We start from the raw sequence: 25,408 nt of genomic DNA, 5'->3' as shown, positions 1-25,408 counted from the left end.
ATTTTTTTAAAAAAGAAAAACATACTTTAGAGTTCCTAATTTTAACGATCAGTTTTCTAATAAGTTTTTTAAAATTCTGGTTTAAGCAAGATTGCGGAAAATATCTCCAGCTGAATCAGGATATGTGTGATATTCTGCAGTGTAGGAATAATGTATTTTTAAACCATTAATTAATATATTCTTAAAGTTTAATTTTTGTTTACAAAAACTGGCTGAAAGTAAAATTATGATCCCCTCCTCTCTTTCAAAATCACCTGTGAAGTTAGTTGGCACATATATTGTATTCTTGTTTTTTTTTTTTTTTGTATGCAGAATATGGTCCATTTTCAGACAGAGACTAACTTAGGACCTTTTAAAAAGTCGAAAAATGGAAAAAAACCCGTTTTTGGAACTCAATATTTTTCAATTTAATTCAATTAATAAAATTATCTCACTACGAAAAAATACAAGTCTTTCAAATTATTTCCATTGTCGTTTAAACAGCTTTACTGAGATATGATTCATATGCCATGCAATTCATCTATTTAAGTACATAATTTAATAGTTTTTACTACATTTTCAGAGTTGTACAACCAACACCACAATTAATTCTAGAGCAGTTTCATTACCCCTGAAAGAACTCCGTACTCATTAACAGTCCACTTACCATTTCCTCTCAATACGCCAGCCCTAGGTAACCACTAATCTATTTTGTCTTTATGGATTTGCCGACCCTGGACATTTCGTATCAATGGAATCATGCAATGAACTACCTTTTGTGACTGGCTTCTTTCTACTCAGCATAATGTTTTCAAGGTTGATCCATGTTGCAGTATGTTTCAGTACTGCACTTCTGTTTATTGCTGAATTGTATTCTAATGTATGTATATACCATATTTTATTTATTCATCAGTTGATGGATATTTGAATTACATCCACTTCTTGGCAATTATGAATAATGGCACTACAAACAATATTCTTGTATGAGTTTTTGTCCACACACATATATGTGTGGACATATATTTTTCAATTCCCTTGGGTATATACCTAGGAATGGAATTACTGGGTCACATGGTAACTCTATGTTTAACATTTTGAGGAAATGCCAAACTATTTTCCAAAAAACATCACCATTTTACATTCTCACCAGCAATGTATGAAGATTCCAATATCTCTACATCCTCATCAATACTTGTTATCTTTTTCATTGTAGCCCTAGTGAGTGTGAAATGATATCCCACTGTAATTTTGATTCATTCTTTTATTTTATCATCGGTCAACATGATAAAACTAAACTTAAAAACATTTTTAAAATGTTTAAATTCTCTATTTTTTAAATTTAAACAAAATGATTCAAAATTAGTTTTATTCTCTTTTAAGTTCTGCATAGGCTTTTTCTCTACTTTTAGGTAAATCCTATCTCTCCATCTGTGTATATTTCATAAACACGTGGAGCAACTTGGATTATACCAGCAAATAGCAAAACAGACTAATTAATTAATTTGCTTTTGGTATCTAGTTCATTCTCAGTGTTTCTTGAGAAATAATTATAACACAATTTGAGTAAGAGGTCCACTTGTGGATATTTAGTAGCTTGATTTCCTAGTATAGAATGCATATATGCTTTATAAAGAACATGCGATTTTAATTTATCAAAGACTTTTAAGATCAAAGCTCAATCTGTCCAGCAAGTAGCCTTGGCAACATTAATGTAATCTGTAACTCAATTTGAAAACTGAGTCTAACTTTCTACTCTCCTTCCGCACACACCCTCTCCACTTACCCTCCCCCACCCCTCTGTAAACAGACTTTGACCACAGTTTTGGCACTATCCGTTTCAGGGTATTGAGGCCTGCCACATGCTTATAACCAACTACGGAGCGAAGAACTGAACCACGTTTTTGTAATTAAGCTAACGAAACCTCAAGCTTTTTGAGCAGACTCGGCAAAAGACGCATTTGAATAGTCTCGGCACAAGATACGGCACTTGAAGTCCTCCACATGGCATCGTGCAGCATCTTCCAAAGGCCTCAACTATTTTATTACCCCAAAATCTGCTGGCATAACTTACCTCATGTGCTCTCTGCTGCTCCAAAAGATGCTGATAATTTCCTGAAATCTCTACTGCTAACTTTTGCTCTGTTTGAATCAAGAACTCCATCCATGTTTCACATTTTTCCAAGAAAGTCTGATGTTGTAGCAAAAATGACTGCAACTTACTGACAGAACGAAGGAAAAAGAGTAGTAGTTATGTTGCTGCTTATTCTTATATCTTATATCTTTATCTTCTATCTGCCTCCAATTCTAATTTGACCACAAAACTTTCAAGTTAGGTGGTAAGATTTTAAAAAAGAAAATGTTTAAAACTGTAAGTTTAAAAAACGATATTGTATATGTTTCTTTAACATATTCTTAGGTAAAAGTGTTTTTTATTTTTTGATTAAAACAATATCGAGTCCATGAAACATGGAAAACCACTTCACAATTTGAGTTTCTCGATTTTAGTTCAAATTTTGTATCATTAGAAAGACCTAGCATTTATAAATGTACACAAATCATGAACTTATTTCTGTTGATATATCAGACTGGCCAAAACGTCTCTTGGTAACTCTACCTGAATCTTTCTGTAGTTTGAGAGGAGATCAGAGACCAGTGCCGGTTCAGACTCTGCATCCTCTTGATTTCTTTATCGTTCAGGGGCAGCCTGTAGCCAAGTTCATTCAGACGGTCTAAATCTGGGGCCAAGCTGCTGAATTTTAACATCTGCCCCTGAAAGTGAGATTTAAAAGCAGGTTTAGCACCATGGTCAGAGCAGGCAGAGTGCTTTCAAAGTGCACAGTGAATTTTGGATTTCAGGAAGAGGCTGGTCTTTGGTCTTCTGTGCATTTCTAGGCTGCTTGCTTGCAAAATAAAGAAGAGCTGCATTTCCTAACTAGCTTCCACGGCTGCTGCTGCTATTGTGGCTACAGATACTCAGTATCCTTTATGGACCATTTTGTGTAATTTTTACTTGATTTTTTTACTTGTAAGTAATGCTTGATAGAACTGATAAAGAATAAAAATTATGCTGCTATCTGAAGAGGCATATTTCCTACTTTGGTCATCCATGCACATCTGTTCCTTTATTATTTAATGATAATAATAATAATAGTTATAATAGTAATAGTTAACATTTACTGACCACTTATTATGAACCGAGCATTGTTATATGAGCTTTACAGGTAATACAGTAACTCATTTTTATCCTCGAAACAATCTCGTAAGGTACTGCGTTGTCACTCTCACTTTGCAATGAGGAAAGAGATGTCTGGAAACCAGGTAAGCTGGGCAAGGCCACCCAGCTAGTCAGCGGGACAGCTGAGTAAACAAGAGATGCTGGGCTCTCACTGGATGGAGCGCAGTCCCGCTCAAACTTTGAAATCACCACATTTTATCTTAAAAGCTGCAGTTTTAGGTCCTTTAACCCTACTCTAAAGTTGGCGAGACTCAACTGAGAAAGCAGTCTACGCTTTCAGATCTCTCTGCTCCCTTTCAAGCACAGGACAAAGCTGCCCGTACTGGTTTTCCCTTGAGCATTCATAACTCCATTAGGAAACTGACTACAGGAAGGAGAAAATGTCAGGGCATCTTCAGCTGTGTGTGTTTTCTCTTTGCATGCTCTGCCAAACATCCTAAAGAAAGAATAAACCTTTCCAATTGTTGAAGCCAAAAGCATAAGTATGAGACGACAGGATTTCTGTGGGTAGACATTGGCAGCAAACAAAACTGATATGACACGGTCTTTCTCGTCAGTGCTTGCAGAGAGGAAGGTGCTATTCCAACAGTACAGAGAACAGCAGTAGTCACCTGTCACATAAACGTAACTAAGCGGTATGATAAAACATTGAAGAGAAAGAATAGGGTGCTGTGAAAGTGTGTCACGTGGGGAGCCTGACCATGGACAGAAGTGAAGGCTTTCCTAAGAGAATGACATTGAACAAAATGGCCAGGAGTTTATTTCTTTTGGTTGAGAGAGAGCTGATGAGAACAAGAAAAGAATTCCAGAAAGGGGAAACGTCACGCACACAGACACTGGGAAGCAATGTGGTACCCAAGCGGCTGGAGGATGAGATGGACGCTGGGAAGACGAGACTCTTAGGAAGGCAGTAGCCAGGTGATGCTGGACCTCATAATCCACACTGATCTTTATCCTGGGAGCAATGGAACCCACAGAGGGTTTTAAGCAGAGGAATACTATAATGAAATTTGCATATCTATTGTATTATTTTATTTACTTTACTGAATACTTAAAATATTTCCCAATTAAGTAAAAGCCTTTAAAATAAAAAGATCATTCTGGTATGGTATCAGATGGGTACCAGACTTACGGGGTTATCACTCTGTAAGTTATAGAAATGTCCAATCACTATGCTGTCCACCCAAAACTGATAGAATATTATATGTCAACTGTAATTGAAAAAAATTAAAGAGGAAAAAAAGATCATTCTGGCAGCTACGGGTTGGAGGGAGAAAGGTAGCTGCAGGGAGCTCCATGGAGGCTGTTGCAGTGGTCCAGGAGAAAGGACCAGGTCGTTTGAATTAGGAGTGGACGATGATGGAGATGGGAGGCTCGAGGACCATGAAGGAGGTAATGGACAGGCTGAGCATAGGGAGGAGCTACAGGTAGGGACAGGGAGGAGTGAGTGGTACCCCAGGAAAGGTCCTGACCGGGCCCCCATCATGAGTTGTGAAGTCAGCTGTGCTCACCGCCAGTGCACAGCTCATTCTTCTCAGGAGAGTAGGAGAACAGAGCTGGCAAGCGTTTCCTTGGGAGCTCAAAATAACAGGTAGGCCTATGTCAGGAGTTTGGAGTTTTCCTTAAGGTTTTGAGAATGAAGATGGAAGATCTGAGACTAGGATTCCCACACACGTACCTTAAGTTCTTCCATCCTTTCCTGGATGGTTGAGAGGTCGCACGAGGGGCTGGGGTCCTGAACTTGCAGCGTTTCTTCAGCTTCTACGATCCAGGCCTCCAAAGCTTCCAAACTCTTGGTAAAGGTTTCATAGTCGAGGACGCCCGTCTTTTTCATTACAAAAGAAAATTGGTATTTAGAAATCTAGTGGAATCGAAATTATTTTTCATATTCTTATGTCAAATTGCCATTCTCAAGATGCCATTCCTAAAGAAACGAGGTTATGATGACTTAACTTTTTTTCTTTTTCTTACTATATTTCCCCCTAAAACTTAGAATTATTTCCATGTACTGTTAATTGGTTAACCAATTAAAGTCACTTTTAAACTATATTATCAAACAGAAATATTCTTCTTATATAAACAGGAATATTAATATTAAAGCCACTCAGTGTTTATTCATTGAACACATTTTACTCAGTACCATGGAAGAAGGCATCAATTTAGGGGGAAAATTACATGGTAAAGAACAGAGTCAGATAAAGTCCCACCTTCCTTTATCCCCATTGGAACTTCCAAGTTAGCCTATTTTTTATTTTTTTGTTCTTGAAGTTGGCATTGTCTCAATGATGAAAAATTCTTTTCCTGTGTTTATGCTCAGATATTATAGAACACCCAATTTATAATACACACTGAGAACAAGCTCTGTACCTGTAACATAGTCTGCTGTTTGCAAAGAGCCTGTTCTAGGATGCATAAGTGTTGACTCAAAGAGAGTTGATCTGATTGAATGGCTGAGGCTGCTGAAGCATCCACTTGTTGCTTGAGTTGCTCTCCCAGCTCATGGAGAACAAAAAGGGAATCCTTCACTGTCCCCAGTCCTTTGAGGAGGTCCTACGGAAGATGAAAATATGCCCATCACGAAACAGCGTGTTAAGTGTGTTCCTCATTATAAACAATCAGCAAAGGGCCAAACATCTAGAGACACTCAATTCTTATTTGTCAAATTATTACACTAAATAACCTTCAACCACAGAAAAAATAATAGAGAATGGAATCTAATTTTTAAAAATATGTATGCATATTCACATTTTTAAGAATATATTTACAGAAAAACATACATAACAAGAAAAAAACATTTATAAGTAGAGCCGAAAAGTGGAAACATTTTGACAGTTTTTTCTAGCTTCTTCACAGAATTGATATGCAATTGAAAACAGTGCCATCTTTTACATTTTTTCTACTTAATATCATAGACACAGAGATGAGCCTGTCAACAGTATCTTCTGTAGATGCAGGTGGTCATGCTGTACTGGTTATGGTATGCTCTCCCGTCTCTGTGGGGTACAGAGCCCTCTCTGTGGCTCTGGTGAGCAGTGGGTAAGGGAAGGCTGTTCTTCCATTATTTTCCATGGTGTCTCTTGCCTCCACTTTTTATGGGACACTCTTATATGCTAAAAATTATAAGCCAATGAAAATTCTCTGTTTCTGGTTTCCATCTGCTGCTAAGAGATGACAAATGACTGATTCTTCCACATGTTGCTGGTACCCTGCCAGACATGGAGGAGTGAGCAGAGCCTGCTATGTCTACACAGGGACTACTGTGACAAGAAGGAAAGCAAAGGCAGCATTAACCTTGACAGAGATATCAGACAAATTCACAAAAACAACTTGGAGCACTACACTTTAAAACATGTATCTCAACTCAGGAGGGCTGAAAATTGAAAATGAAAAACCCCGTAAGGATAAACTATGTAGAACGAGAAAAAGCAGTGAATTATCTTCACTGTAAACATTAAACTTTGGCTTTAAAGTGATTATTTGTTATTAGTGTGAAGGTATTAGAATAGGTTAAATTTTTATCTATGTGCTTTTTATAACTTGCTTAATTCTAACAGACTGAATGGGAAAGTTTATAAGAAGGTATTTGAAAAAATTTGTTAAAAAAAAAAAAAAGACAAGGACAAATAAGAAGAGCCACGTAACGGGTAAAACAGGAGAAGTGTTTCCCAAAACCTTAAGTAGGTTATTGGCAGAAACAGTGAAAAAGAGAAATTCTAAAAAGCTATTAAAAAAAGTATACTCATAAATCAGGAGAGGAAGACTTTTTTCTACTGTTAAATTCTTAGAAGAAATTACGTTGATGCTTACATAAAAGATAATGAACCTAAATGGACGAAACCTTTAACAGTAGATTTTTAAAAAATACATCACAGTATTTTCCAAATGGTCATTTCTTATATTGACCATCTCTGTAAAAACAGATAGCCTAAATCATTCACATGGATGCTAAAGCAACCCATCATTTAAAATGAAACAATGAGAGGATCCTTTTAAATCTGATACATGTGTTCTAAAAACCTAGCAGGCTCTTTAATACTTGAAACAATTATTTTTGGGTACTTGTCTCATATACCGGGACATACCAAAAGCTTAGAAACATAAGCGCCGGCCCTGCTGAATTTTAAGGAAGGGATTCTGGGAAAACACGATCATTCCTGAGTATACGTACATCGCAATCTTGAATCCATGTAGCGACTTCGTCATCAGCAATGTCCTTGTTAGTGGCTGCCTTTAAGAGTTCATTGGTTCGATCCTCCTGCTGCTGAATGGTTGAAGCACACTGTTGGGAGTACTCCTTGTACCGTTGCCAGAGCTGCAGGAGGGCCTTGCTGGAGTGCAGCTGCTCAGCGATCTCTTCCAGCAAGTTATTCCACCTGGAAACAACAGCCAGCACTCATGCATAGATTGCCACCTTTCACCGAATGCTGTTTCTTACTATTTTATTTTTCATGACCCTGGTTCATGCGAATTTGGAAATAATGCAAGGATTTCTCATTTCTATTTAACATTTCACACTCATTTCAAGGGTAGATAAGCAGGGATGAGGTTGGTCTTTGGGTATATACCAGTTTTAATTTCTTTCTAAATATCTTAACTGCATTTACTTATCATTAAATTCATTTTGTGAAAATGAAAACATTAATAGAATAGAATCTATAAAGCTCAAATTCCAAAGACCGGGAAATTTTAATTGTCATTATTTATAACACAGATATAAGTAATGCATAATGGTGTAAAACTAGCATGTTCCATACCTCATATTAACTTCCTTTAATGTATTGGTAAGAGTTTCTGTCACAGGTGGGTGACACTCTTTTAATAGTTGGTTGGTGATAGAGCCAAATTTCTGTAAGCTCTTTTCCTGTTTTTCTAGATCATCTTGAAGATTCTGCCCAAGAAAAAACACCACAGATAAAATGACAGGATCTAAATTCTAATAACCAAGTTTAAGAGCAATTTTTAGTTATTTTCATAAATATGCACATACAAATACATAAACCATGACTTTGCTCCAAAGCTTTATAAGGCTTCTTTCAAGAATCATTTCTTTATATGATTTTGTTCTTATAGGTGTGAGAAGGGATACTTAACAATTAAGCCTTCTTTTAATGGCATCTGGAATACTGCTGGCAAGGCTCACGTAGGGTGTCCTTGTCCCTCACGTAGCAGGACACTATGGCGGTGGTATGTATGCAATCTGTCACACCGTGGTTTCCTTGGCTGCTCAAAGTCAAAACTCAGGTCTCTGTCTTATAACCTAGGGTTGTTCTACCAGAAGCTCCCAATAATTAGACTTTAAGAAATTATGGCTTTTCTGAGTACCATCTCTCAGTTCTGTTGTGGGTGTTCTCCCTCGCAAAGAATGTTTACTAGGTGGGCTATGGGCTTGTCAGAGTCCTCTACCAAGGACCAGTGAAGGAACTTAAAGAATATTTCCCTAGAGATATTGCTGAAGTGATAGATTCAGTTCTTGGTAAAATTCCACAGTCAAGTACATTATAAAAACCCACTCCTATTTAATACCAGTATCTACTGCCATCAAATCAAACTATGCAAAGAAAAGGCCTTGAATTCTTTCATATCTTTAGACAGTATTTGTAGGTGTTAAACACAGAACAGGCTAAATTAGGTAGTACTTTTAACGTCCTCAAAGTTATGAAATGCGTTTTCAGACTTATTATTCTCGAAATAAGTTTTAATGATTCTTAGTATCTGCAACAACTATTTGAGATTTAAGAAAATTATATACACACTTTATCCTTCCTTCCTCCTGCCTAACACCACCCCCTCCCCCTTACCCCTAAAAAGGCATTCCCTTCAGCAATTCTGCAAATGTGGTCAGCAACATGTAAACTTTAGCTGCCAAGCCAGGGAAGTGGACTGACGTCAGGCGGATACATGCTGGCTCTTGCTGGCATCCCATCCTGCAGGGGCCTGCCCTCCCCATCCCATAGTCTGCATTATTTAGCCAGGGACAAAGAGCAGTGATAGGTGACAGTGCCCAGTGCACAGGGGGGTGAGGGCAGCAGCTAACCTGAGGCCAGTGACCTGAGATAGGAGGAGTATTTGAGTCAAACATCAGCAATGTCATTCTGGATGGATACGATGGTAACGGACGCACAGGAAACCAAGCAGTAGGTGCTAGGAAAAGCGTGTGTGTGTGCACATTGGATAGACCGCTGATGTTAAGCTAAATGAAAACAACTTAATAGTTTAAAAATTTACCACTTTTGCTATTTTTCTCTTTGCTTTCTTTCTAATCCCTTAGAATATGTTTGGAGAAGCAGGAGAAAAAGAGAAAAGACACAAAAGGCAGCGACAATGGATCAAGGAGGTTGATTTGGGTATAGAATCGTTTTATAAAATACATTCATGTGGATATTTATATGATAGAATTTTTTAAATCACTTAATTATATACCAGCTAATACAGAATGTGGTATCCATAGGCAAGGTTCAATAAGTAACAAGTAATAGTAGGTAAAATTAATTTTAAATATTTAAAAAATAATTAAAAGGAAACAGTATACAGCAATATTCCAGGATGATGTCCGCATTTGCTCATTTTTTTTTTTTTAATTTCTCAAATTAAAAAGTATGTTAAAAGTCGGTTCCATTTATTCCTTACCTGAAGATTGTCTACCTGAACTTGCACAGCTTCTAAAGAGCCAGTCAGCAGACGGAATCTAGAAAGAGAGTATCTAGCCTCCATGAGGTAACTGTTTATCTCATCAGAGGCCACTTTGTGACTGTTCCATTGGTCATGCACTGACTTCAATAGTGTCTTTAACTGTCCGACCTTTTGAAAGAGACAGACACCTCTTAAAATTGCATAGCATTTAAAATTATCTAATATATATGTTTAATTAACAAGAAAAACATTAAGAACTTGATCAGTGTTTTAGGCATTGTAAATTAACCCAAACAAACAAAAAGGATTTGAAAAGAGGTAATAATGTTGAAATTGATGCCTTTCATAGTTTTGAACACTCAGTCTAAATTAAAATGCTTAAAAAGGTTATATATGTATTTATGTATATAACCTTTATATATAATATATGCAATATATTACATATCTATATAATATAAAAGTGATAAAAATTAATATATTTAATACCACATACCTACTGAGTTTAACAGGAGGGGGAGATGAGAAGCAAAATGAACCTTTAGGACAGCTGCAGGTGACGAAGTCAGAGAGACAGGGGGTGGCCACGCTGTGTGGGCCTTCAAGCCCCCATCGGGTTTTGGCCTCATTACAAAAGTAAAAGGAAGCTGTTGCGGGCTTTGGAGCAGAGGACAGGTGTGATCTGACTTCCATTTTAACAGGACCTCTCTGGCGTGGAGACTACTCAGGAGGTCAGTGAAACAGTCAAGGCAGTGGTGATGGTGCCTGAGCCCTAGGAGCTGGCTGCAGGGGTCGGGGCAGAGGTTGGATTCTGGAGCTCTTCTGAAAACAGAGCTGATCAGATAGCTGATGGAGTAGATATGGGGCCGGAGGGCAAGACAGGAGCGATGAGTGACTCCACGGTTTTCTGCCCAAGCAGCCGGAAGGGGAGAGCTGTCATTAACTGGGATGGCGGGAAGTACAGGTTTGTGGGGAAAGAATCAGAGGTGGTTTGGGCATGGCTGTCTGGGCCGTCTACTGGCTACGCAAGAGGAGATGTCTACGAGCTAGATTTCTCTTTCTGCCTCTGTCTCTGTCTCTACCTAGAGTTTAGGAGAGAAATCCAGGTTGGGGATACAGATTGAGAATTGCCTGTGCCTAGGTGAAATCTATGGACATGGGAATGAATGAGATTATCAAGGGAGTAATGTTCACAATAATGTTTATTATAGGAAATATCCAAAGCTAGACTTTGAAGTGAACTTAATAGAAAGAGATGATGTATAAATTTGTAATTATTTACTCAGTTACTTTAGGAAAACCGACACCCATGTCATGTTGGGACATGAGGTGGCAAACATGGTCCTGGAACCAGTTCCCCACAAGCAACATTACCATGTGGTCTAAATGTGCCCAGGTTTGGTTGAGCTCCTGCAGTGTGCTCTTGACAACGCCAGACGCTTCTTCTTTCTTGTTCTGAATCAAAGCAAGTCCATTCTGTTCAATTTTCTCTACCTCTTTTTCTTTTGCTTTAATCAAATCTTCCATGTCCTAAAAGATTAAAAAACAGTCATTTTAAATTGTCCTATTATGGAACTCTGGTGCACTGAAATTGAGCCATTATAGTCTCATAGCCTAAAAATTTTTACTAATGCAAAAAGATTATCCTTCTCAGGAGAGGGTCTCCACAGTAAAAATGTATTTCTACATTTGAATTTTAAAAATAGTTTTTTTTATCCCATGAGAAATTAGCATAACTTAAAAAAGTAAAATTTGATTACCTAATAGATAAGGAAACGGTACCATGTAATTTTTTTTTTCTAGAAGCTTACAAGGAAGGAAATAACATCTGAAATGGTTAAGATGAATATATTCTTAAATTCACGCATCTTGGTGTTGGAAAAGTTACCCAATCTTAGCCCATAGTGTGAAATGCAACAGAATGGTATTCCGGGCCAGAGTATCTGTGATTTAGTCACATTTCTGCTACTATTGTGCTGTGCCGCTTGGTGTAAGTTAAAAATTTTCACTGTCTCAGTTTCTTCAGAATGTCTATTATCCTTATTTCTCTCTAAAATACTCTGATTCTATGTGATTCGAAAAAATTACAGGTTTTTCTCATGAATCAAATCTTCATTTTCTTTGGGATGTGCATTGATAACTTTCACTATGAGATGTTCAAAAAAAGAAAATAAAATGAGGCAACGACCTGGAGATCATACTTAACCATACATCATAATTTGAACATATTTTAATGCCATTTGAAAATTTGGAAAGCTCAGTGAGGCAGGCTGTGATGGCTATCAGCATCTTATGGATGAATAAGCGGGAGATCAAATGATACAATCTATTTAGTTTGCAGAGCTGGTGAGGCCGGAGGTGGGATTGGAACCAGCCTTCTGAGCCTGCTGACTCTCAGCCCAGTGCTGGAGGTGAGGCAGCTGGGTGTGAATTGTGGAGAGAATGTCAGCGCCAAGTTGGGGTGATGTGAGAAGCCACCTATTAAGGCAGGTTACATTCTCATATTCAGAAGTCCATCCCCAGAACTAGATGTGTGGAGGCTGAGAAAAGAAAATTCCAAAATATTTTAACTTTGGATAATGTCTCAGTTCTGTAAAGGGATTCACACCTCCCTTTCATGATTCACAAACGGATAAGAAGATTGGGATTGGGTAGTGCTATCGCTAAGGTCAAGTGAGGAGCCCAGTCTCTTCTGTATTAATTATAAATAGTGTGCCTCTTTTCATTTTGTTTCTATGTGGTCCAACTTTTTAATTACTCTTTATCTCATTTATAACATAAGAATAACACATTTTCTTACTTCAAAAAGGATAACATTAGATAAACACATAAAATATCTTTTAAGGCGAGTGTAAGATAGTATTATTATATTCAGTTATTTGGTAATCTGCCATGGTTCAGTGTAAACTTATTTATTTAAATCTAATTATCATGAAGCTATTTTTGCCTGGATGTATTAATTAGAAATTCATGCATTTAGTAGCCTAAAGAGATCATTTGTGCTTTTAATATTATTCTTTCATTTCCACTTTACAGTTTTGTCAATATTTTGACAGCTTAGGTAATTAATCAGAGAATGAATATGATGATTACTGGAGTTACAGGTCTTTTATGTACTATAGAAAACAGAATTAACTTTACTATTCAAGGCTATTTCTCTCTACTTCTCTAAAAGATTAAATAACCATGAATAATCCTTCCAATGTGTTTGTAATATAATTCTAAAATTCAACCACTGGTTAAATTTATCGTTATTTATCCGTAGATGTTAACTTCTTTCAGTGAGCAATATTAAATTAATGATCCATTGCTTAGAAACACATCTCTAAAATGCTCTGCACATTTATGTTGGCATAGAAGCAAAACCCAGGAGGAAAACAGGGCCGAAATACATATTTTGTGCAAAATGAAGGTGTGTTTTCCTTTCTTTTTGATAATAATTAAAAGATGATCAATGAAAGAAAAAGCCAAACCTAACATTTGTTGCTATACTAAGCTATTCTTAACTTGAGCTAACTAACTCATAAATATCAAGTTTTTATGTTGGTTTAAATTAATAAATCACCTCTGAAAGAGTAGAAGAATGTTCAAGATTTTTAAAACAAAATAAAGCTTGAATTTAGTCACCAATTTAAATATGCTGGTTTGAATTTCACACTTTGGTCCAAAGGAACAATTTCTCAAAATGACAATAAATTTTTGACAAAGTTTGTGGTACTGCCAATTAGAACCTGCCAGTCAGGCTACTGTGATTTATATACGATTCCCAAAATAACTGAGTGATCTACTTTCATTCTGTTCTCAGTTTCAAAAAAACAACTTTTCATTTGAAATCACAAATTAGTATTGGTGTAAAGTTCTTTAAACCACACTTCAAGCTTTCTTTACTGATGCTGACTGGTGTGACCCTTTGGAAGGCTAAAATTTGAGTCCGAAAAGGACTAAAACTTGTCCAAACTCTATTTTCCAGATAGCAATTTCTTTCTTCATGAAATAGAAGACATGTACATGAAAAGACACTAAATGGAAAATAGCAGTATAAAAGTAATTAAAGAGAAGAAAAATGGTAAAAAAAAAAAAAAAAAAAAAGGAAAAAATTGGGGGAGGAAGAAAAAAAAGAAGAGGAAAGTTATAGTAACATCTCAGTGTTTTCATTGTAAAATTTATCACAACAATGTAACAAGGAAGCACTAACCCTGTTAATATTAACACTTAAATTATCTTTTAATTTTAATGGAAACATTTTAACTTAGGAACTCACCAAGAAATATAACTCAGCCTTCAAAGTACAATTTTGAAATTCTGGCTTATTTCTACATTTTAGAATCGATGGCTTAAATTAGAAATACTACTGGCCCCTGGAAAATTGGAAATGCAATGATGTATGTTTTTGGTCTGCCATCTTTTACATACCCATCTTCTGATGTGAAGCATTTTTTTTTTTTGAATCATTAAAAAAAAAATTCCCGGTATTTCTCTGTATGATGGTTTTTTTGGCTATTTTTATGCACCCTCAACATTGTAATCCATTAGCTTGTCACACCAGCACCAAGGCATCTGGTCTTTTTTTCCCTGAACCTAAAAGCTTTGATCGTGAGCTTAAATATATCTCACTTTATATGTGACCTGCTTGGAAAAAAAAAATACTGCTTGGAAAGAAGCTCATTACCAAAGGTCTTTCTTTTTGAAATCCAGAATGTAAAAACAAGCTTGGGGAAAAGGGACATTTCTGTAGAATGACTTCACAGTTGAGTTTTCAATTGTTTTTAGGAAACGTTACAGAGAAGACTCACAGCTAATCTGTAACACATTACAAATTACTGAATTATTTTAAAAATGTTATTACAGTGTTAACGGTAATAGGTCACATTTCTTTTGTATAAACCTGAATACCTGGGGGACTATTAAGTGTTCCTAAGACACCTGAAAACATTTAGAGTATGCCCAATCTACCTGAACCCATGATCCTTATCACTAACAGCAGAACAAGCAGTCACTGAGTGCTTCCCCATGTGACAAAGTAGGAAGTAACAGTGTCACCTGTGAAGTACTCGCTCATTAGAGTTGAATCAGAATCCAATAAAGCCTCCAGCGCTAACTCCCATTTGTAGAAAATTAAGGGACAAGAAGAGTAAGTTAAATGACATTTTCAGGAAGTACAAAGGTTAGTCCTGAACCTGGGTCAGTCTACAGTTTCTGAGACAAGTTAGTAGCATTAGAAAAATATTAAAGAGATTTAAGAGATCTAACAAGTAAATGTAGCAAATGGACACTGTTGCATCTTTTTGTGACTAAATTAACAGAAAAAAAGACATTTTAAAGATAATTGAGGAAACTGTTATGGGTTGAGCATTAAATAATATTAAAGGATTGTTGTTAAATCTTTTGTGGTGGTAATGATATAGTTATATAAGAAAAGTCAGTGTTTTGGAGCTGTGTATTATAGCATGCAGGAATAAAATGACATGCTATATCTTGAGTTCACTATAAAATTTTTAAGAAGAAAAGAAAAAATTCATGCAAATATGTCAAAATTTTGATAATCATTAAATCTGATGATTAGTCTATGGGGGTTTGAAGCTTCTTAGGAGTGTTTCAAAATTCTCATAATTTCAAATTCATAAGAAGTTTAGAAAAAGTCTATAAACTCACATCATCAGAGAAATGTGTTACCAAATGGAACATTTTTCAATATTTAACTTTCAATTCTCAAGAAATACAAATTCCTTTGGCATATGCCATGAAATTGTGAAATAGTCCATGTCAGCCACCTAGACCAATTACCTGACAATCTTTCATTGCATTCTGAACTGAAGCCTGATCTCCAATTCGATGTTGCTGTTTTAATCTCTTTTCCTGGATTTCAAACCAAGTTTTCATACACTGTACATTATTTTCGTATTCCGACCAAGATTCCAATAAGCCTTCCAACAGCTGAATCTGAACAAACATAATAAAATGAAATTTGCCATTTTATTTTAAATTCAAATCATTGACAGTTCACTATTTCCTCCAAATTGAGAATTCTTCAAATACGGTCCATCATATACATGATTAAAAATGAAATGTTATAAAACGTGAATCAGTGACTATTTTTGGTATGCAAGTCAAGAACTTAAGTCAACTTGAAGCAAAGACAAAAGAAATTAAGAGGCATCTTTAAAAAACTAAAACAATGTAAAATTTACAAAGAGTGGAAGGTCCATAAGATGAAATAATTAACATGACAAAGAGTATTTAAAGCACTGCAACCTTCAGCGAATTTAATTTTTTTTACAGAGTGTACTTGTTCTTGGAGTTTTCATGAAATACAGACAGCAGAGGCCAGCCACTTGGCTTACCTTCTCAGCTACTAGACTCTGCAGAATTTGCCAACTTTTATTCATTGCTCCTAGTTGCTCAGCAAAATCAGTCTTATCACTGCGTTTACTTTCCACATCCTGACTGGTGATTTGTAGCACAGACTGGTTCACAAAATCAACTGTCAACTGTTTACAGTTAATGTCTATCTTAAAACCCTAAAAAGAAAAGGAGGAAATAAGAAAATGAGGCCATGCAAATAAACATCTTATATTTTATCGGGAGTTGGAAAGCCGTAAGAAGCCTCGAAATTAATATCGTCAGTTACATGACTTAGTCCAAATGGCACGATCTGTGTATATTCATACAAGCCATTATTTTCAGAGGCTGAATATACATATACATGAATATAGGAAATATAAGTTAAATTTATGAATTTTGAATTTATATATATATACGACAGAGGATATAAAATAGGATAAATTGTATAATCTCGTTATAAAAATATGTATAAATTATTCTTAATACTGGACAAATTTTTTTATGCTGCTAACTAGGGAAGCGGTTTTCTTATCTTATACATCCATCTGGTGTCACTATGTATGAAACATACTTCAAGGTCCAATTTTCATAACTTGAGTTTTGAGTTCCCTCAAATAAAATAGTCTAAAACATGAAAAGTTAAAAATTAAAAAATTTTTAATTACCTTATATTTCTGAAGGTATTCATGAATTGCCTTGTAACCTACGGAGTTTTTTATATCCTCTTCATCCTTTTGAATGACATTTTCCATGAGAGAAATCCAAGTCATGACTTCAGAAATGGCATGGCGAGAAGGTAGCTTGTCCATTTGGAGCTGCCCAAGCAAGAGATAGAACAAATCACAAGTATTAAAATTCAAACCCAACTTCTGTTAACCTAAAAACTCTACATTAATTTTTATTAATGTACCATCAGAGATAACACTTCTTAATGACATTTTTGGATCTTATCCTCATTGGAAGCTTAGGATTAAACATCAGGCAAACACTGAACAATAATAGTTGTCTTATGTTCACTTGACATCCAATACTATAAACATTGTATAAACATTAGCTAATTAATCAAAACACCAGCAAGAAGAAAAAATTGTTATTTTATAGCTTGTTTTAAGAGTTTAAAAACCTTAACTACAAAACATTCAACAGATGTATTTTATTAATTATCTTGTAAAATCTCTGTGTATTACGACTCAGGAATGTTAAAAGAAGAAGGAAAAATACCACACTACAAACTATCATTTTCTAGATTTTTGGCACTCTAATTTTTATTCCTAAGAGCGTAGCCAATTCCCTCAGTATTTAACTAAAAGATACTTAGAATTCTGAATCTTTCTTAATATATCATACATTTATGCAGATGGCTTATTATAAAAATTTGGGGGAACAAAGCAATCATTTATAATATCTATGGACTTCTATGGAGTGCAGAATGATACAGAGATAAATGTGAGATGTCCCCTGTCCTCTAGAAATACAGAGCTGTTGATTAGTAGGGATAAGTCACATTAAACATATCTATTACACCTTATATACGGTGATGAGTGCCGAAGAGAGAGAGATATTAAATACCTGGGAGTCTGGGGGAGAAAAGCATATTTCCAGAGAAGTACTGACTTCTCTTGCTTCTCTTCATTTATTGAATGAATGCCAGGTGCTCTATTATAGCTAAGATTATAGGTCTTTTACATTCATTGTTATTAAATCTTCATAACTACTCAGTTTATGAGGCAGGTATAGGTACCCACATTTTACTCATGAGAAAACGAGAACTTAAACAAGGCCAGACAAGGATCCTAACACACACACACACACAACACGCATATACCACGCATGCACTCGATATAGAAGCCCTTGGAAGAGATGACATTTGTAGATATGGAGTTTGTGGAATAGTTCACTTTTAATGTCAATACAGTGGACAAGAGAAAAGACAGTGTCCAAGAAAAAGTTGATTTAAATTTGTGAGCAAAAGTAGATTAATGTACTTTTTCATTTAATATTGCTTAAATTAATGATTGTTGATTCAACCAGTGGCTCTTGCTATACCTGGTGGAGCTTTTCCTGCACAGCTGGAATATTGGTCAGCAGGTCAGTCCACTGGCTATCCACGTGTGACAGCTCAGAACGCAGGGCAGCTGTGTCCACTTTCTTCAATCGGAGAAGCTGGTTTCCAGTGCTCAGAACGGATGACTTCAGGGGAGATTTGGCTTCCACTTCCTTGGAAAACTCCTAAAAGAAGTAGCAATGTTCAAATCTGCGTCAAATAGCCAGGCCTCTTATTTAAGGATAGAGACCAATTTGTTACAGACACAAGTTTTCTTATATCTTGAAGGGGAGTTAGATTAAGCATTTTAGAGGAAAACAAAAGCCCTGAACGGAAGCCAACAATGAAGCCATTACTTGAAAACCACATTGAGAGGCAATGTTCGGTCCTAATATTTGGCATAATTATTCAACACCCATAGTTTACATGGACAGATTCTCTAGAGCTTGGTTTACTAAGTATATCCATTAAGAGCTGATTTCCTTTTTACTGATGCAGGTCGGGCCTTACCTATAGGCCTGTAAACAATAAAATTAAATCAAATGCTTTAGATTCTCAAGCTTACCAGGAAAGCATTCAAATGATCACGGACCATTTCCAGTTCTTGTGGGACCGTCACAGATTGCTGAGTCCAAAATTCTAGCCTGTCTTTTGCAGACTGTAACCAGTGAATTAGAGCTGCAGATTCACTTTGATATCTGTAAGTATATTAATGAGCCTATTAAGTAAACATTCAATCCCTATTTTCTGCTAACCCATGTTATTCATCAATGCTAATTTTAAAAGGAGACTGGATAGATTTGGGAGAATAATGTCTTGGGTTGAAAGTCTCAAATTCTCTTTTCTTAATATTTATGCCGTTTCAGCTTTCCCCTCTCTAAGCTGAAAATAAAGATACCTTTCCTCTAGTCCTTCATGTTGAGGTTGTTCAGACAATAGTAGATGATTATTATTAAAAGTTCTTAGAAATAAAGGTGGCATAGAAACAAAGTATCTCATTATATAAAGGCAAGCCCCCATCTCTCTCGAATACTTTTCATTGTCCTTGAGAAATGTCACCTTCTCAGAATCACTTTCTCTCCTTCTGAGCTTTTACTATGACTACCACGTGCAGTCAATAGGCAAGGGAGGATGACAGCTCAAAGGTAAGGTACCTGCCTCTCCGCCCAGTTTTAAGTACATGTTTATGTGATTGTATAGGAACCTAACCAGGGGCTTTGTGTTTGCCTTTATTTTACAAACTCTGTAATAAGTTTCTAGAGGGACCACATCTTTTTCAAGTCCCATGACCACTAGCCTTATAAATACCCTGTGGCACTAATCTAAAAATTTGCGAAATAATCACAGTATTACCTGGTCCAGTGTTTCAATATTGTTTCCAATCTGTGAAGCTCCTTAGACACCTTGTTGGTATTATTTAACCAGTGTTCTCCGAGTTGATTTAGCTGGCTTTCTAGATCTGAGCAGCTGATGGATATCAAAAGACGTTTCCCATCATCTAACACCTGATATAATTTGGGCTGGTGTTCGTTAAGGCCGGATTTCAAATGCTAGAAGGATGGAAAATACTGGGTCAAAAGTTGGGATGATGCAAATTTTCCTCTTTAAGAATTATAAGTTCTCTGATGCCCATGATGTTCCTATTACCCTTATTCAGACTTCAATTACGTAAGTAACTCTGAAAACTTTGAGATGCTTCATCTACATCTAAGCATAGATTTTTTTTTGTTGTTGTTGGTAACTTTAGGTGTATTTAAAACTGTCAAACTATAATTATTTCAAGAACAGTATGACACCAGCTTTTACTACAGACAATGCTTAGTAGAGGCTGAGCTTTCAATAAGAGTTCTCATTAAAAAAGAAAGAAAAAAACAATGTCACCATAAAAAAATAAATTAAAAAAAGAGAGAGAAAATACTTTGTAATGCTCTACTATAAACAACAAACTAAAATTAACTCAAGTGTGTGACATCAGTGTAAACTATAGAAATGTTTGGTGGAGGCTGAATTTTCAAAAAGAATTCTCATAAAAAAAGAAAAAAACATCGTCTTATGTTCTATTATAAAACAAACACTTAGAATGTATCTGCCTTCAATGAGGTCAATAGCTTGAAATAAAAGTACTTAAGAAAATATTTGATTGCAAGTTTGTTTAGATCCAATTAAAACCATGGGAAAGTTTCAAAAGGACATGTGACAACTTATACACCAAGATGCCATTCAGATGCTGACCTGGTAGAGCGTTATCCGATCGATGAGCCTGTCCTCACTCTCCTCCACCAAACCCACACTGGGGATGTTGGCTTCCACCACCTCCAGCTGTCTGCTGAGCTCCCGGTGGTCGTCATCCAGATGGGACCACGTCTAGAAACACCACATAGGTCTGTGAGCTAAAAACCCCCATTAAGGAACACCATTCCTCTTTGTGTGCAAAATACGCACATGACAGATTCTCTTTAAAGTTGTGATGTTCGTGCGAGGGGTCTGACTTGGGAAGCGGAAGATGGCTTCGAAGCCAGTAATCAGATGGTGACCTTGAACGCATTGTGAATGAGCCGTGGCTTCTGCAGCTGTCTAGCATCATGAGCAAGTTACGAAACAAGCATGGGCAAGATTTTAAGCTTCTCTGAACCTCATGTTCAACATTAAAAGAGTGGGGTAATAAAGACTGACTAGACCACTGTGAGGATACATGGAATAACGTATACCTGCCTGGCACACAGTTGGCATATGATGTGGGCAGTTGCGTTCTGCGTTAGAGCGATGATGAACGCGTGATTTAAGTGAAAGGCATGGGCGTGTTGTTTACTTCAAGTAGTAAGTGAACTAAATACATTACATTTGCAAATTTAAAAAAGCACAGACATTTAAGAAATATGAATAGATAGCATAAACATCCTACTAAGGAGAACTCTCGAATAACGTAATTCCTAAATTCAGATTTTTATTTTATTTAAAATGGGAAAAATCTTGATTTCAATCATTTGAAGCCTTTTTCTGTCATCGATAGCAGTTTTTCAGCCTGACTATCAAAACCCAAATATCATCGTGTCCAGTCTGAAGTTAGTGTTCCTCTAGTTGACTCACAGTGTGCCATAGCCTTTATGGAAATATAAATCGGAAATACAACAGGGACAAGGCAACACACGATGCCGAGTCTGAGAGAGAGAGAGAGTTCCAAGCTTCTAAGAGGCACACTGCGCCAATAAACATGTCTTGCCTCACTGGCCTGTTTCACAGGAGGAAGTCTGCTGCAGGGCCGGTGCTAGGTCAACATCGTCTCACCTCTAGAATGTACTCCAGCTCCACACCCCTCCTGTGAGCTCCTTTCAGTACGGCTGACGCCTGCGCCATCATTTCTGTGTGGAACTGGGTTTCCTGTTGGGCTGCAAAGCTGATTATCTTTCTGAAGAGTGTTTCGGTCAAAATCATATGAGATTCCAGGCCCTGAAAGTATTCCTGAAATTTTTCAGATAGAAAGAGGTCAGCAACTCATTCATATACTACACCTTACGATAAAAATTACTTCAAACATGAAAGCTGACAGAATTTGGTGTATAGATGAGTGAAACGGTCCCGCCCCACCGGCCTCCACCATACCCAGGCACTCGTCGCTTCTTGCAGAGACGGGGGCTCCTGTCTCCTAACTGGCCTCTCTTGTCCCCCCACTCAAGGGCAGCAACACGCTGCTGGGCGGCAGACACTATGTCCCCCAAACAGAGCTCTTCATATGTGACCAACTGCCGATTAAACTCCCCTGACTCCACCACACAAACTGGCCTCCCCTGACCACTGAACTCAGTAGCTCCCATTCCCCATCAGTTTATACTCTGTGCTTCCTGAAGTGGCCTCATTCGACACATTCACAACTTTCCTTCCTCTCTGTGGTTGGGCCTGAGCTTTACTTCTCTGAATTCCCGAAGCATGTATTTTGCCTAATACTCACTGCCAAACACTGCTTGACACATACTGATTTAGTATTACGTATTTTTAAATTTCCCTTGTAGTATACCTACACACAACAGAATTATAGGCCTTGCACACTCCTACACACGTATTTTGAAATGTTACTTTTTATGTGTAAAAAGTCCCAGAGGAGGGAGAAAGGGCTTGTCCTATTTCCTGTTTCCGGCATCATGGGTAAAAATGAAAGGCTAGGAATTGATAAAAATATTTAGTGTGTACTATGTGCTGGGCACTCTATCCACACTTTACTAACTCATCGAATCCTTATAACGACTCTATGAGGTAGGTGGATTTATTTCCCATTTCATAGATGAGGATACAACCATCCAGTCTAGGTAATTTGCCCGAGGTCACTATAGAGCTCTCACTCAGAAAACAGTCTGGTCAGTAGAAGCTAGAATCATTATTTTTAACTGACAGTTATTATATCATGGAATCTTAAAGTTGGAAGAGAACTTAGAGGTCACTTAGCCCAACATTCCCCCAAAGCTGATATTTCTTTTACAAGCCCATCGCCCTCTGACAGCCTTGGATGGAGTTCTCATGGCCAGGAGGGTTGTTCGTCCAATGGCAGCTTACTCCTTTTAGAGTTCTTCATCTATTGAGTTTTATTTCTCTGTTATTTATATTCATTGATTCTAGTTTCTCCTCTGGAATAACTCAGGATGATATTTTATTACTATGGTTAAAGATTTGAGAAAAACCAGCTGGGAACTTTAAAGCAATGTTTTCAAAGCCAAATGATAAGGCTTTAATAAATCACGATGTTTTGGACAAAAACCTCTGGGAAAAATAGCAAGAAGTATCATTCCAAAATAAACAAAAAATCCACCTTTATAATCACAAGAGAGCTACAGAATGGTAGAATGTTAACTATCTATAACCCAAAGGGATATTATTAGTTTTCCTATAGGATATTCCCATAGTCTGGGAGTTTGGGGTTCTGGACTGGCAAATCCACTTTTTCTGTAATCATTGCTAATAATGCAAGAGTTACCTCTGTGTGTACACTGAAGGGGCATTCCCGTACTAAGGAGTAGTGTCTAACTTGAACTTGGTTATGGCTCATATGGATGGAGCAACCTCAGGTCTACCAAGTGTGATTATGTAGTAAAAGGACTTGATGTCCCCAGGAGGAAACCCTTGAGGCCTACAGCAACCAGAGGAGCATGTGCTCAGGGGCCAGGAGAGCTGAGTGATGCATGTAAGAGGCAGAAACCCAACTCCAGAGCAGAGCGAGGGGCGGCAGAACACCAAGGCCTCAATGAATGGGCATAAAAGACACAAAGGGTAAAGGAAGAGTTTTGAATGAAGCCTCCTTTGAGGAGGCCCCCGTGTTTCCTGTCGAGTGCAGGTTATGCCGGGAGATAGCCTGGCTAATGCTAGCGCGGAACCGATAATTAAAATTCCTGATGAGGCTGGTATTCTTTTTTCACTTAAAAAATTGTAGGACATATCCTCTATAATTGTTCTGTGCTATTAAATGCCAGTGGGTTTGAGTATTCATTTCTTGACCATTTTGAAGATTAACTTATACAAGTAGGAACGCCTAAAAGATCGAAATTGTTAGGTTTTACTAAATGTGTATCAGCACGTGAAACTATGCTTTCATAAGACATTCTCTCTCTCTCTCTGCCCTCCATCCCTCCCTCTCTCTCTCTCTCTCTCACCTTATGTTTGTCAAGTAGCTGTTGGATTTCCTCTTTGGAAGACACGATCAGTTTCTGGTTGCCTGCCATCTTCTCTCGTCCAGTTTCTAGCAGGTCGGCCAGATCTTGCATGGCCCTTTCGTACTGACTCTTGAGTGCAAGATTCTGGTTCAGCCCACTCCGCCGAGAGCCAATGGTCATCAGCAGTTCGTCATACATGTCCTAAAGACCAGAGACAGCGCATCACCTACCCAACCCGCGACCCAGCCAAGGATGCTCCATCAGGTGTCTGACCCACGGTGACACCCCGCGTATAGAGCACCTGCCTGTCTTTCTTAGGATCCTCCCTTCCAGAAGTTCTTTCAAAAAAGATAAGTTAAATTTTTCAACATTCCAAAGGATATGCAAAAATGCTGCCTAGAAATGACACATGAGGCAGGTTTGACAACTGTCTTCTCAGGACATCAATGGTTTGTGGCAAGATGTGGAGTCAAACTGTTGAAAAATGGTTTGTGGGGCTGAGGGAAATATCATAGAAAATAATTTTTCTGTTTTTTATTTGAAAAATTCTAATTTCCATAATGTTTTCAACATTTATATAATTTTAGAGTAATTGAATATGGTGTCTTTAACATTTCATCAGCTAAATAATAATCAGACTTTGGACTAGTCTTCAAATAAAGACCTAGAGAAACAAAGGAGAGAAACCTAGTTTAATGTGAGCTGAAAGACTTTAAGACTTGAAAAGGCAATGTTTTTGCCAAATGTGGTGAAGTAAATAAATATTTTAACTGGAAAGACATTTTAGGAGATGATGATACACCAAACACAAAATTTATTTGTGCCATATGGACCTGATTAACGCATCATATTAAGGTTTAGCAGGCCAAAAATGTTCAATCTGGAAAAGTTCAACTTTAATGCCTATTTACAGCTCTGACGTTTGACTCTTACACCTGACATTTAAGCACTGTCGGAAAAATGTCTAAAGAGGACAGGCGGCGGGCAGTGGGCTCACGGCATTATGAAACGTTAGATAGTGGAATGAGACAGTTAAAATAAAAATTTTCTTTTAAATATAAGAGCTATTTTATTTGCTTATCAAATGCTCGGTTTTGCTAATCGAATGTCCCAGTATCTCCCTACCACACTGATATCAGATTCTTGCCTAGGTGCCAGATATCAAAAAGCAAATTAACCCAAAGTTATTCTCTATTCCTGAAGGACGCCTAGAAGTCTGTTTAGATTTCACCTATCTTCTAGTTCAATATATATATATTTTTTTGTTCTGGAATTGAAATGACATCTCTCTTCCATTCAAACATGGATGAAAGATAAACTATAGTTTTGAACTCTTGAGAAAAACCACATTCTAAAAAGTATTGGCTAGACTATTTTTTCTTTAAAACAATTTGTGGGGGTACAGTACAATACAGAATAGATATCCCTCTTTTATTTTTCTAGGTTTGGCTGATAATTATTACATTTCTAGAGGAGAAAATAATATACCACAACTAAACTATACCACAGTGCTTAGCCACCGGAATAATAAAAAAGTAAATGTCA

At 37.0% G+C, this 25,408-nt stretch overlaps 1 protein-coding gene across 2 annotated transcripts in view; it reads right to left on the bottom strand.

Moving 5' to 3' along the window:
- LOC102879508 (nesprin-1) overlaps positions 1-25,408 on the bottom strand; it is a 140,148-nt gene that overhangs the window by 69,839 nt on the left and 44,901 nt on the right. For both annotated transcript variants that reach the window (XM_025049476.1, XM_025049477.1), the window contains 17 exons: positions 23,864-24,064; positions 21,513-21,686; positions 20,460-20,591; positions 19,581-19,777; positions 18,793-18,925; positions 18,230-18,412; positions 16,849-16,998; positions 16,183-16,359; positions 15,626-15,781; positions 11,216-11,371; positions 9,842-10,012; positions 7,969-8,102; positions 7,383-7,587; positions 5,582-5,764; positions 4,893-5,039; positions 2,594-2,748; positions 2,051-2,198 (listed from right to left, as the gene is read on the bottom strand). In XM_025049476.1, coding sequence (XP_024905244.1) covers positions 2,051-2,198; positions 2,594-2,748; positions 4,893-5,039; positions 5,582-5,764; positions 7,383-7,587; positions 7,969-8,102; positions 9,842-10,012; positions 11,216-11,371; positions 15,626-15,781; positions 16,183-16,359; positions 16,849-16,998; positions 18,230-18,412; positions 18,793-18,925; positions 19,581-19,777; positions 20,460-20,591; positions 21,513-21,686; positions 23,864-24,064 — 2,802 coding nt within the window. The remainder of the gene's footprint in view (positions 1-2,050; positions 2,199-2,593; positions 2,749-4,892; positions 5,040-5,581; positions 5,765-7,382; positions 7,588-7,968; positions 8,103-9,841; positions 10,013-11,215; positions 11,372-15,625; positions 15,782-16,182; positions 16,360-16,848; positions 16,999-18,229; positions 18,413-18,792; positions 18,926-19,580; positions 19,778-20,459; positions 20,592-21,512; positions 21,687-23,863; positions 24,065-25,408) is intronic.

The sequence above is a fragment of the Pteropus alecto genome, unplaced genomic scaffold (assembly GCF_000325575.1).
Source record: "Pteropus alecto unplaced genomic scaffold, ASM32557v1 scaffold176, whole genome shotgun sequence".
Lineage (NCBI taxonomy): Eukaryota > Metazoa > Chordata > Mammalia > Chiroptera > Pteropodidae > Pteropus > Pteropus alecto.
Note: the sequence above shows the minus strand (reverse complement) of the source record. Positions and strands in the feature narration are given on the sequence as shown.